At 42.8% G+C, this 13,526-nt stretch overlaps 1 protein-coding gene across 2 annotated transcripts in view; it reads left to right on the forward strand.

Moving 5' to 3' along the window:
• npat (nuclear protein, ataxia-telangiectasia locus) overlaps positions 1–13,526 on the forward strand; it is a 57,661-nt gene that overhangs the window by 39,032 nt on the left and 5,103 nt on the right. For both annotated transcript variants that reach the window (XM_072263108.1, XM_072263109.1), the window contains exons 16-17: positions 812–884; positions 7,953–9,069. In XM_072263108.1, the coding sequence (XP_072119209.1) occupies positions 812–884; positions 7,953–9,069 (1,190 nt within the window). The remainder of the gene's footprint in view (positions 1–811; positions 885–7,952; positions 9,070–13,526) is intronic.

The raw sequence follows: 13,526 nt of genomic DNA on the forward strand, positions 1-13,526 counted from the left end.
AGAATATGACCCATATACAACCACTCTTTGCCTTCTGTGGGCAAGCCAGTTCTGGATCCACAAAGCAATGTCCCCTTGGATCCCATGCCTCCTTACTTTCTCAATAATCCTTGCATGGGGTACCTTGTCAAATGCCTTGCTGAAATCCATATACACTCGTCTTTCTCGTCCAGTATATCTCATCCAGTCCGATGACTTATTGTCGAGATCCATTTCCATAGTGAATACTGAAGCAAAGTATTCATGAAGTATCTCTGCTATCTCCTCCAGTTCCATACACACTTTCCCACTGTCACACTTGATTGGTCCTATTTGATCACATCTTATCCTCTTGCTCTTCACATACTTGTAGAATGCCTTGGGGTTTTCCTTAATCCTGTCTGCCAAGGCCTTCTCATGGCCCCTTCTGGCTCCCCTAATTTTATTCTTAAGCTCCTTCCTGCTAGCCTTATAATTTTCAAGATCTCTATCATTACCTAGTTTTTTTGAACCTTTCTTAAGCTTTTCGTTACATCTTGACTAGATTTACAACAGCCTTTGTACACGACGGTTCCTGTACCCTACCATCCTTTTCCTGTCTCATTGGAATGCACCTATGCAGAACTCCTCACAAATATCCCCTGAGCATTTGCCACATTTCTGCCGTATTGTGGTGAACCTTTGTACCTTGGTAATAATGCAGCCTTAATCTTCATTTTCATTTCTTTATAGAGGACTATAAATGAGAAAAGGAATTATATTTGTTTTGTTACTTTATTTTCAAATTGTTACCTGTAACACTGAATTAATTATTTTCTATTTTGTGCTCTAGGACCACCATCTGTTATTGGCACTTTAATTTCAATAGATTCATCAATAACACAGAATACAAACTCAGCCCAGAGGTAATAACAGGTTTATTCCAATTAGTCTCTGTGCTATCAATATTGATAATTCTGTGTTCAGCTTTTGCTCTGTTTTGACTTAGACTAGAAGACTAGTTTGAATACACGATTTATTTTATGAACTCTGCCAGAATCACCAAAACTTTTAAGTTTCTGTGTGATTGTGTGTGGTCACCTCTTCACTCAACTACAATGCAGAATTGACTTAGGTTGGACAATTTTGGAGAGAATGGGAGCAACTAATTATCAACTTTTTGACATGAGTTGAAGTAGAATTTATGGAAATTTGGAATCGATTAATTATTTCTATGAAGAGAAAGACTAGTAATTCTTTTGTTTGTGCTCTTGAATAGGACAGAAGCTCTATCAATAATTTGCACCATTTTGTTTTAGTTTCGGATCTTAATTTATTCAGCCCAGGTGGGTTATCGAGATACACTGCAGAATAGGCCCTTCTAGCCCTTCGAGCTGTTCCACCCGGCTACTGCTCATTTCATCATGGGAGAGCTTACAGTGACCATTTAATCTATGTCTGGTATGTCTTTGAACTGTGGGAGCAAACTGGAGCACCACACGTTCCAGAGCAAAAATGTACAAACTCCATATAGATAGTGGCGGGAATTGATCCCAGGTCACTGGTACTGTAGAGCGTTGTGCTAACCACTACACTACCGTTCTGTTCTACCATTTTCCCCTATTACCATGCATGAGTTTCTCTTGCTTTCTACTGTACATTAAAGACAGTAAGAACGTGCAAAGAGTTTTCCTTCTTTCACATTGATCACATTAATGGAATGTTAATTCCTTGACTTTCCTCTTCGCTAATTGATGTCTGTTTTCAACATTTAGTATTTTTTATAAATTGTGTTATTACAATTTTGTAGTTTTCTCCAGTACTGAAGGCAATATTCTCCAAAAGTGATGACGAAGACTGAATTCATAATTTGGAAGTTTCACATTGATTAGTTCCATTTAATTCAATCGAGCTATTTTGTTTACTAACATCTGCGTTAAAATCCCTGTCCAAGATGATGTGCTGCAAAACTCCTGTATAAGTGCAAGCACTTTAATCCATCACATTTCACCTTTAATCATTTACAAATGCATACAGAGCTTCAAGGTAAAACCATTTAAATAGGCATCAAAATGACAAGTATGATTTGAAGGTTTATAGCATTGAAGGAGATTTTGAGGCTCTGAAAACAGAATATTGACAAGCAAAGAATAGAATAGAATTTTATTTCTTATATCCATCTCACAACATGAGAGAGTTCCGTTGCATCCCCGTACAAACAATAAGGAAGAGGAACATGAGGGAGGATATTGCCCAAACACTAAGACTGTATACAAAACTGTTTTGTATACATGTGTGTACAGTCAGATATGCAGTCAAATCAAATCAAAGTGTAGTGATAAATCTGCTGGCCTGGTGAAAGAAGCTATCTCAGAGCCTGTTGGTCCTGGCCATAATGCTGTGGTACCATTTGCCAGACGGAAGCAAATGAAACAGTTTGTGGTTGGGGTGGCTGGAGTCCCTGATGATTCTCTGGGCCTTTTTCACACACCAGCTGCTATAAATGTCCTGAATAGAGGAAAGTTTACATCTGCAGATGCGTTGGGCTGTCCACACCACTCTCTGCAGTGGCCTGCGATTGAGGGAAGTACAGTTCCCATACCAGGTGGAGACACAGCTAGTCAGGATGCTCTTGATAGTGCCCCTGTAGGAAGTCCTGAGGATTTGGGGACTCATGCCAAACTTCTTCAGACGTCTGAAGTAAAAGAGGTGCTGTTGTGCTTTCTCACCACATAGCCGGTATGTGCAGTCCAGGTGAGATCCTTGGTGATATGTGTATCGAGGAACTTGAAACTACTCACTCTCTCAACTGCAGTCCCATTGATGTCAATAAGGTCTAGGCTGTCTCCGTTCCTCCTGTAATCCATGATCAAATCATTTGTTTTTTCGTCATTGAGGGAGAGGTTGTTTTCTTGGCACTGCTGTGTCAGGGCATTGACTTCTTTGCAAGCTGTCTCATCACTGTTGGAAATGAGGCCTATCAAAGTTGGTTTTACTCTGCACCTGACTGCTGAACTCTGCAATTTGAATGCCAAAACTAAAAATAGTCAATTTGGCTGGTTTAAGATGCTTGCTTTGAGCACAGAAACATTTATTCTTTTCTGGACTGGAATTGCTAGGGTCAGGCTATTCAAAATATAGAGCAGAATGGGAGGAAAAAATGCAAATTGGGATCCACAAATCAATAGAACTACTGAATTGTACTTGGGGACAGGGATTATATGTCAACCTGTCTTCAGTTTGTATGAGCTCCAACAGAAGTGGTGAAGGAGAGAAAGAGTGCAGAAATAAATAGTTAATTGTTTCAAAATCAAGTTTGTTGTCATATGTACAATTGCATGTGTGCACAGGTGCAATGAGAAACTTGCAGCAGCATTCACAAGGAAAACAAATTAAACAGATTGCAGTATTTACAATTTTTACAAGAAATAAAGGTCCAAAAGTTTTGGAGGTATTCGGTTTTGATAAACTGTAGTGATACGGTTGTGCAGTTTGCTTTAAGAACCGCATGGTTAAAGGGAAGTTGCTGTTCCTGAACCTGATTGTGTGGGACTTCAGGCTTGAACAGTGGTAGCTGCGAGAAAATAGCATGGCCCAGACTTTTGGGGTGGGGGACAGGGAATGTGTTTGATGCGAGTGGGGGACGGGGAGTGTGTTTGATGAGGGTGGGGGACGGGGAGTGTGTTTGGGGTGGGGGACAGGGAGTGTGTTTGATGAGGGTGGGGGATGGGGAGTGTGTATGATGAGGGTGGGGGACGGGGAGTGTGTTTGATGAGGGTGGGGGACAGGGAGTGTGAGGGTGACGGACAGGGAATGTGTTTGGGGTGGAGGACGGGGAGTGTTTTTGATGAGGGTGGGGGACGGGGAGTGTGTTTGATGAGGGCGGGGGACTGGGAGTGTGTTTGATGAGGGTGGGGGACAGGGAGTGTGAGGGTGACGGACAGGGAATGTGTTTGGGGTGGAGGACGGGGAGTGTTTTTGATGAGGGTGGGGGATGGGGAGTGTGTTTGATGAGGGCGGGGGACTGGGAGTGTGTTTGATGAGGGTGGAGGACGGGGTGTGTGTTTGAGGGTGAGGGACAGGGAATGTGTTTGGGGTGGGGGATGCGGAGTGTTTTTGATGAGGGCAGGGTACGGGGAGTGTGTTTGGGGTGGGGGACAGGGAGTGTGCTTGATGAGGGTAGGGGACTGGGAGTGTGTTTGGGGCGGGTGACGGGGAGTAGGTTTGATGAGGGTGGGGGACGGGGAGTGTTTTTGATGAGGGCGGGGGACTGGGAGTGTGTTTGAGGGTGGAGGACGGTGTGTGTTTGAGGGTGAGGGACAGGGAATGTGGGTTGGGGGACGGGGAGTGTTTTTGATGAGGGCGGGGTACGGGGAGTGTGTTTGGGGCGGGTGACGGGGAGTGTGTTTGATGAGGGTGGGGGACTGGGAGTGTGTTTGGGGCGGGTGACGGGGAGTATGTTTGATGAGGGTGGGGGACGGGGAGTGTGATGAGGGTGGGGGACAGGGAGTGTGTTTGATGATGGTGGGGGACGGGGAGTGTGTTTGATGAGGGTGGGGGATGGGGAGTGTTTTTGGGGTGGGGGATGGGGAGTGTGTTTGATGGGGGTGGGGGACGGGGAGTGTGTTTGATGAGAGTGGGGGACGGGGAGTGTGTTTGATGAGGGTGGGGGACAGGGAGTGTGTTTGATGATGGTGGGGGACGGGGAGTGTGTTTGATGAGGGTGGGGGACGGGGAGTATGTTTGGGGTGGGGAACGGGGAGTGTGTTTGATGAGGGTGGGGGACGGGGAGTGTGTTTGGGGTGGGGGACGGGGAGTGTGTTTGATGAGGGTGGGGGACGGGGAGTGTGTTTGGGGTGGGGGACGGGGAGTGTGTTTGATGAGGGTGGGGGATGGGGAGTATGTTTGGGGTGGGGGACGGGGAGTGTGTTTGATGAGGGTGGGGGACGGGGAGTATGTTTGGGGTGGGGGACAGGGAGTATGTTTGATGATGGTGGGGGACGGGGAGTGTGTTTGATGAGGGTGGGGGACGGGGAGTGTGTTTGATGAGGGTGGGGGACGCGGAGTATGTTTGGGGTGGGGGACGGGGAGTATGTTTGGGGTGGGGGACGGGGAGTGTGTTTGATGAGGGTGGGGGACGGGGAGTATGTTTGGGGTGGGGGACGGGGAGTGTGTTTGATGAGGGTGTTCCCTTCTTGAGGCAGCACCTCCTTTAAATACTACCAGTCATGGAGAAGGATGTGTTGTGATGTATTGCCCTGTATCCACGACTCACTGCAGCTTCTTGCATTCCTGCACACTCAAGTTACTATATTCGACCATGATGCAGCGAGTCAGGGTTCTTTCAACAGTGCACCTGTAGAAACCTGTCAGCATTTTCGGTGACAAGCTGAACTTCCTTTACCTCCTAAGAAGTAAAGACATTGGCACACCTTCCTGGTGATTGCATCTCTGAGCTGGCCCAGGACAGGTCATCCAGTGTTACTGCCCAGGAATTTTAAGCCATTCACTGTTGATTCCCCATGTTCACCCTCCTCAACTCAACAAACGAGAGGTTGTTGCGGCACCACTCAACCTGGTGTCCTTTCTCACTCTGGTGACTCATCACCACTTGATTCATAGAAACATAGAAAACCTACAGCACAATACAGGCCCTTTGGCCCACAAAATTGTGCCAAACATGTCCCTACCTTAGAAATTACTAGGCTTACCCCATAGCCCTCTATTTTTCTCAGCTCCATGTACCTATCCAAAAGTCTCTTAAAAGACCCTATCGTATCCACCTCCGCCACTGTTGCCGGCAGTCCTTTCCACGCACTCACCACTCCGAATAAAAAAACTTACCCCTTACATCTCCTCTGTACCTAATCCCTAGCACCTTAAACCTGTGTCCTCTTGTGGCAACCATTTCAGCCCTGGGAAAAAGCCTCTGACTATCCACACAATCAATGCCTCTCATTATCTTATTCATTCAACTACATTGGTGAATTTGTATATGGCATTGGAGCTGTGTTCAACATCTTTGTGTGTGTGTGTATATATAGAGAGCACAGCAGGGGTCTCAGTGCACACTTCGAGGTACACCTGTGTTGATAGTCAGCAAGGAGGAGATGTTGTTACCATTCCTCACTGATTCAGGTCTGCTAACTAAGAAGTCAAGTGTCAAAGTAAAGGTCAAAGTAAAAATCTATTAACAGATTACATACATGTCACCGCATACACCCGCAATTCTTTTTTGTTTGCGGGCATACTTAGTAAATCTATAGAACAGGAACTGTAAACAAACTGTGCAAATGCAGATAATAAATAAATAAATATCAATAAATAACAAGGTAAAAGAGTCATTAAATGAGTGTAATTATCCCTTTTGTTCAAGAGCCTGATGGTTGAGAGGTAGTAACTGTTCTTGAACCTGGTGGTGCGAATCCTGAGGCACCTGTACTTCCTACCTGATGGCAGCAGAGAGAAAAGAGCATGGCCTGGGTGGTGAGCAGCAGTGTTTGCATGTAAATGTGCTCAATAGTTGGAGAGTTTTACTCATGATGTACTGGGCCAAATCCACTATCTTTTGTAGGATTTTCTGCTCAAAGGCATTGGTGTTCCCGTACCAAGCTGTAATGCAGCCAGTCAGCACACTATCCACCGCACACCTGTGGAAGTTTGATAAGGTTTTTGATGACATGCCAAATCTCTGCAGACTCCTGAGGAAGTAGAGGCACTGTCGTGCTTTCTTTGCAATTATGTTTATGTGATGGGTCCAGGACAGGTCCTCTGAGATAGTGACACCCAGAAATTTAAAGTTACTGACCCTCTTCACCACTGATTCTCCGATTGAATAGTGGCTCGTGGACCTCTGGTTTCCCTCTCCTGAAGTCTACTATCAGTTCCTTGGTCTTGTTTACATTGAGTGAGAGATTGTTGTTTCAGCATCCATCCTGTATGCTGATTCATCACCCCCTTTGAATCAGCCCACAATGGTGATATCATCAGCAAACTTGCAGGCCAATTGCAGAGGTAAGTATAGAGGCCCAGTTTTTGAAGCATGGTTTTAAAGAAATGTTTAAGGCAACTGTCCTCAAAAATGTTTCTGTAGATGTACATATTTCACAAAGGCAATAATAAAACTGTGAAAGTGAGGGGCTCTGGGAGCAAATTGTTAATTTGGTCATTAGTTATGTACCTCTCAAATATTTAATACTTTTTACTAGAGAGACAATAAAAATTAAAGCAAAACATAAATTCACTCCAGCATTTAAAAGTACTGGAATGATTTCAAATCTATGCTGTACAGTAGTAACACTGGTGCTAGCCAGCTGAAAGCAATAGTGAGCAGGTGAAACAGAACTAAAAACCACATAATCATGGGTGGTCAATGCCCATTTCCTTGGGGATTGTTATTTTTGCCTTTTACTTTGAGCCATTCAGTAAACAAAATTCATAAATATCAATTTCTAGCTCCAATTTTTGTTTTACATTCCCTGCATCATCTGAGATATTTGCAAGTGGGAAATAACGTGAAATAATCCACATGGTTTCTGCTTTCTGTGAATTTTTGTCTTCCATAAAACCTTCACTTATATAATACAAAATTTTTTCTCTCACTCTCCTTTTTCTCCCTCTGTCCCTCTGAATATACCCCTTGCCCATCCTCTGGGTCCCGGCCCCCTTGTCTTTCTTCCCGGACCTCCTGTCCCATGATCCTCTCGTATCCCCTTTTGCCTATCACCTGTCCAGCTCTTGGCTCCATCCCTCCCCCTCCTGTCTTCTATCATTTTGGATCTCCCCCTCCCCCTCCAACTTTCAAATCTCTTACTCACTCTTCCTTCAGTTAGTCCTGACGCAGAGTCTCGGCCTGAAACGTCGACTGTACCTCTTCCTAGAGATGCTGCCTGGCCTGCTGCGTTCACCAGCAACTTTTATGTGTGTTGCTTGAATTTCCAGCATCTGCAGAATTCCTGTTGTTTGCGTAATACAAAATTTTCATTGTTTTCTAGAAGTGAAAATGCAGATTTGAATGTTCTTCCTGTAGACCAAGTAGGAAAATCAAGAGAACGACCAGTGGAGATCTCCAGTGTATCAAGCTCAAAACTGAAAGCTCAACACCATAGACGAGTGCTTTGTTTCGATCGTGCATCTTCCACAGAATCAGTCCAACCAACTATGAAATCGAATATTAGCCAAGATAAAAAGGAAAATCGTGCAGATAAAAGTCAACCGGACCGGCTATTTGTTTTTCAAAACAAGGAGAAATCTGAAAGAACAGATGCAGGAGTTAATAAAGGACGTGAAATACCGAACAGGTCGGAAAAGAATAAAAACTCACTTTCTGGAGCACCTTATGAGTCATTCCACAAAGCAACTGCAAACAAGGAGAATGAAGCAATCCGGGATCAGGTTAGACAGAGAAGTAGAGAAGCATCAGATGTTTCAAATGCACAGATGCAAAAAAGAGGCACTCAAAGTGAGAGAACTAATTCTCAATCAGAAGTTGTGTCTAAGGATGCTGTGAGCAAAATTCCTGAATCTCACCTAGAATGCAAAAAAGTAAACACTGCTGTTGTGTCCTCCCAAGAAATTGCCATTAGAAGGAGTACAGATAAAAATGATAGTTTTAGTCTGACAAGCACACTGACCAAACAGGCAGCTGAGATGCTCCAAGACATGCAGAGACAAAGTCCTATCCCAAAGCAAGCTAGCGTTGTTGACTTATCTGTGCCCAGGACACCAGGCTCTGCTGCACATGAAGGTCTGGATGATTGCTCAGATGTTCAACGGACTCCACAAAATAAAGGACTTGGAGATGAAAGGGCATCACCTAGAGTAATGATACCTCCCACAACCCCAGACATACCAACGTGTAGCCCAGCAAGTGAAACAGGAAGTGAGAACAGCGTTAGTATGGCTGCGCACACACTCATGATTCTCTCAAGGGCAGCGATTGCAAGGACTACTGGTGCCACACCTCTGAAAGATCATACACACCAAATCAGATCACCACTTAGCCAGACAAAGAAAAGGAAGCTAGAAGAACGGGAAGAACAATCTTTATCCAGCAAGACAGACCTTCAGAATTCCAATTCTCCTGGAAGGAAGAAAAGGTCAACATCACATGTAAGTTTTGTTCTTGAGCAAGTTGGTGACAGTAGAGCCAATCTAATCAATAAATATTATTGCAAGAAATAGAATTAAATCTCAAAAAATATGAAGATAAAAAGATATGCATAATAAATGGTAAGATACTAAGTGTACAAGAGGTGGTATGTGACTATGGCCCCTAAAGATGGCAGGACGGATAGATAAGGTTGTTAAAATAGGCAAGATTTTCATTGCCTTTTTTATAACTGAAGCAACAAATGTAAGAGTGAGATGCTAATTAGTCCATATGTCGAAATTTATGGCACTGATTTCACCCATTGTGACAATGCTGACCAGAAATATTGCTGTTCAGGTTATCTCCTTCCCAGCTTTCCTCAGGCTCTGTAGGTTTCAGTATCAGCCAGGTACCCTTTCAGATCTGATGAGGGATTCTGCCTTCACCTTGCATCAGGTAGTTGTCACCATTACCACAAGAAGGATGTGGCAACGTTGAATTTGAAAGAGAATTGTAGATGTAAAAGCCTGCTTGTTTTTGCTTTGGCAAAAAGGAAGCTTGGATGAGATTTTACTTGGTCCTTGGAAGAATGAAATCTTTCCTATGAGTATACCCATTGTTTTTCATCCAAATATTTAAAGAGGGAAAAGATGAAATATGAAGGTAAGCAAACAAGTTTATTTGTATAGCACTTTTCAAACATAAGGCAGTTTAAAGTGCTTTGTAAGGAACAAGATATAAAAATCAAACATCAAATTTCAGACAAATAATGAGAATAAAATCACACAAAAAATAGATATGATAAGTAGAAGTTATAGTGCAGGAGATTCTAATTAAAAGCTACAGCGAAAAGAGAAGATTTAAGCCTCGATTTAAAAGAGCTTAAAGTTGGCGCAGACCTCCGATCATCTGGAAGCTTATTCCAGATATGTGGAGCATAGTAACTAAAAGCTGCTTCACCGGGTTTAGTTTTGACCCTGGGGACGGTAAGCAGACCCGCCCCAGATGACCTGAGAGTTCGGGAAGATTCATAATGCAGCAGGAGATGAGAGATGTATTTTGACCCTAGACCATTCAGTGGGTTATAAACCAGTGGTAATATTTTAAAGTCAATTCTCTGATGGACAGGAAGCCAGTGTAGTGTTCTGAGAACTGGGCCAATGTGTTCTTAGTCCGAGTGAGGACTCTAGCAGCAGTGTTCTCAATGAGCTGCAGCTGTCAGGGATATTTTACAGAGCCCTGTGAAAACACCATTATAGTAGTTAAGCCTACTAAAAATAATTACATGGACAAGTTTTTCTAGATCTTGCTGAGACGTGAATGCTTTAACTATATTTTTGAGATGGTAGTAGGCTGACTTTGAAATTGTCTTAATATGGAAGTTAAATTTTAAGTTGCACTGTTATACAAATCTTGAGTGCCATCTGCGTAATAATGGTAAGATGTTTTGTTGCTTACCATGATTTGAGTTAGAGGGAGCATGTATATGTTAACCAGAAGAGGCCCTAGTGTGGATCCCTGAGGCACTCTGCATGTCATTTTTGTTTGGTCAGATATGCACTATCAATTGATACCAAATAGTCCCTGTCCTGTAAATACAATTTAAACCATTTCAGGACTGTTCTGGACAGTCTCACTCAGTTTTCCAGTCTGTCCAGTAATATGTCATGGTCAACTGTGTCAAAACACGAAGCACGAAGCACTAAGATCCAGTAAAACCAAAACTGAAATTTTATTATCATCGTGGTTTAAGCCAGGGGTGGGCAACCTTAAGCACAAATGATTTTCTAGCATGCGTTATTCATTAATTTGAAGCAAAACATAACTAGATGTATTTAAATGGATAATTCCCATATTTCAAGTTTTTTGTGGCATTTTTCTGGCCCACCGTCTGCTCATTAATACGCAATCCGGCTCACAGAGGCAAAAAGGTTGCCGACCCCTGGTTTAAGCGGATTCATTTAAAACCTTGGCCAGAGCAGTCTCAGTGCTGTGGTGGTCTCGAAGTCCAGACTGGAAAACATCCATACAGTTGCTTATTGCCAAAAAGTTCAATGATTTTACTTAAACATGGTAAGTTTGATATAGGCCTGTAGTTATTAATTACTGAGGCATCTGATTGTTCTTTTTTAAAAAGAGGGGGCTTAATAACTGCAATTTTCAGGGTTTTTGGGATGCAGCCTGATAGAAGAGAAATGTTGGCTATTGGCAGAATGTCTGGTGCCATCCATTTTAAAACACCTTTTTAAAAAGCTTGTAGGTAAGATGTCAAGAGAACAGGAGAAGGATTTCAGGTGTAGCACATTTTGTAAGCTAGTCAATAATATAAAGAGGAATACCAAAAGTTTTGTCAAATATATAAAGAGTAAAAGAGGTGAGAATGGATATTGGACTACTGGAAAATGACACTGGAAGGGTAGAAATGGAGGACAAAGAAATATTGGATGAACTTAATATGTATTTTGCATCAGTCTTCATTGTGGAAGACACCAGCAATATGGTGGAAGTTCCAGGTGTCAGGGGTCATGAAGTGTGTGAAGTTACCATAACTAGAGAGAAAGCTCTTAAGGAAACTGAAAGGTCTGAAGGTAGATCAGTCACCTGAACCAGATGGTGTACACCCCAGGGTTCTGAAAGGGGTCGCTGGAGCATTAGCAGTGATCCTTCAGGAATCACGAGATCCTGGAGGACTGGAAAATTACAAATGTCACTCCACTCCTTAAGAAAGAGAGGCAAAAAGCAAGAAATTAATAGACCCGTTAGCCTGACTTCAGTGTTTGGCAAGATGTTGGAGTCCATTATTAAGGATAAGTTTTCAGAGTAGTTGGAGGCACATAATAAAATAGGTTGAAGTCAGCATGGTTTCCTTAAGGGGAAGAATTTTGCTTGATAAATCTGTTGGAATTCTTTGAGAAAGTAATAGGCAGGATAGACAAAAGAGAGTCAGTGAATGTTATTTACTTGGATTTCCAGAAGTCTTTTGACAAGGTGTACATATGAGGCCGCTAAACAAGGTAAGAACCCGTGGTACCACAGGAAAGATAATAGCATGGATAGAAGATTGACTGATGATCAGGAGGCAAAGAGTGGGAATAAAGGTTGACCTTTTCTGGTTAGTTGCCAGTGACTAGTGATAATCCACAGGTGTGGGTACAGGGAATGCTGCTTTTCACCTTTATTTGTCAGTGATTTGGATTTGTGGCCAGGTTTCTGAACCATATGAACATGTATGGAAGGGCAAGTATAATTGAGGAAGCAGCAAGTTTGCAGAAGAACCTACACGGATTAGCAGAATGGATAAAGAAGTGATAGAAGGAAAACAGTGTAGAGAAGTCTGTGGTAATGCACTTTGATAGAGAGAATAAAGGCATAGACTATTTTTTAAAACAAGGAGAAAATTCAGAAATCAGAGGTGCAAATGGATTTGGGAGTCCTTTTGCAAGATTCTCTAAATGTTATCTTGCAGTTTGAATCAGCATTCATTTTGAGAAGACTAGAATATAAAAGTAAAGATATAAAGCCTCAGCATTACAAGGCATTGGTCAGACTGCACTTGAAGTATTATGAGCAGTTTTGTCCCCTTGTCTAAGAACAGTTGTGCTGGCATTGGAGAAGGTCCAGAGGAGGTTCCTGAGAATGAAAAGGTTGACATATGAGCATTTGATGGCTCTGGGCCTATATTCACTGGAGTTTAGACAATTGAGTCGGGGGGAGGGGGCAGGATTTAAAGGCCTAAATAGTGGTGTGGATGTTTCCTCTAGTGGGTGAGTTGAAGACCAGAGGGCACAGCCTCAGAATAGAGGGACATCCATTTAGGGCTGGCAAGCATTAAATTATCAGTTCTAAATGTTAGCAGTTGTAGGTGAAAAGGCTGGCCCAAAAAGCAGTGGAATAGGTCATACCTAGAGGAAACAGACAATGAAGGTAGTAGCAGCAGCTGAGTCAGTGGTAGAATCAGGTCCTCTATACAGTAGTTTGTAGACAAGGGCAAACTTCGAGCAGCAAAATAAAGTTATTTCCCAGGTTGGGGGTGAGGAAGAAAGTACAACACTGAGCACAAAATTCATGAGTAAAGTTGGTGACAGTCAGGGTGGTAGCACATCAAAGTAATCAGGGTATTGTAAATAAAGGAGTAAGGGATAAAGCAATTTGTAGCTGAACATTCAACAGTGATCATGAACCAAAGATACTTTTGCAGTTTTACTGTCTACCAGAGTGAAACCTTTATTCTCTCCCCCCCCCCCCTTTTGAATTTGTGCTGGTTGAGCAAAGTTAATGCAATATACAGCATCCATTTTGTTTATGCAGAGAAATATGGTTCTCTCCAAGGCTGCAATGACTATTTCACAAGGTGCATTTAAAGTTCCAAGAATCAGATAACTAATTATCAAAGTCAGTAGCTGTTCAGAATTCATAATTACCTAGAATGAAATAGCAAAAAAAATCTGATTTTGAAATGGAATGTTTTATCTTCCAG

The sequence above is a fragment of the Mobula birostris genome, chromosome 7 (assembly GCF_030028105.1).
Source record: "Mobula birostris isolate sMobBir1 chromosome 7, sMobBir1.hap1, whole genome shotgun sequence".
Classification (NCBI taxonomy): domain Eukaryota; kingdom Metazoa; phylum Chordata; class Chondrichthyes; order Myliobatiformes; family Myliobatidae; genus Mobula; species Mobula birostris.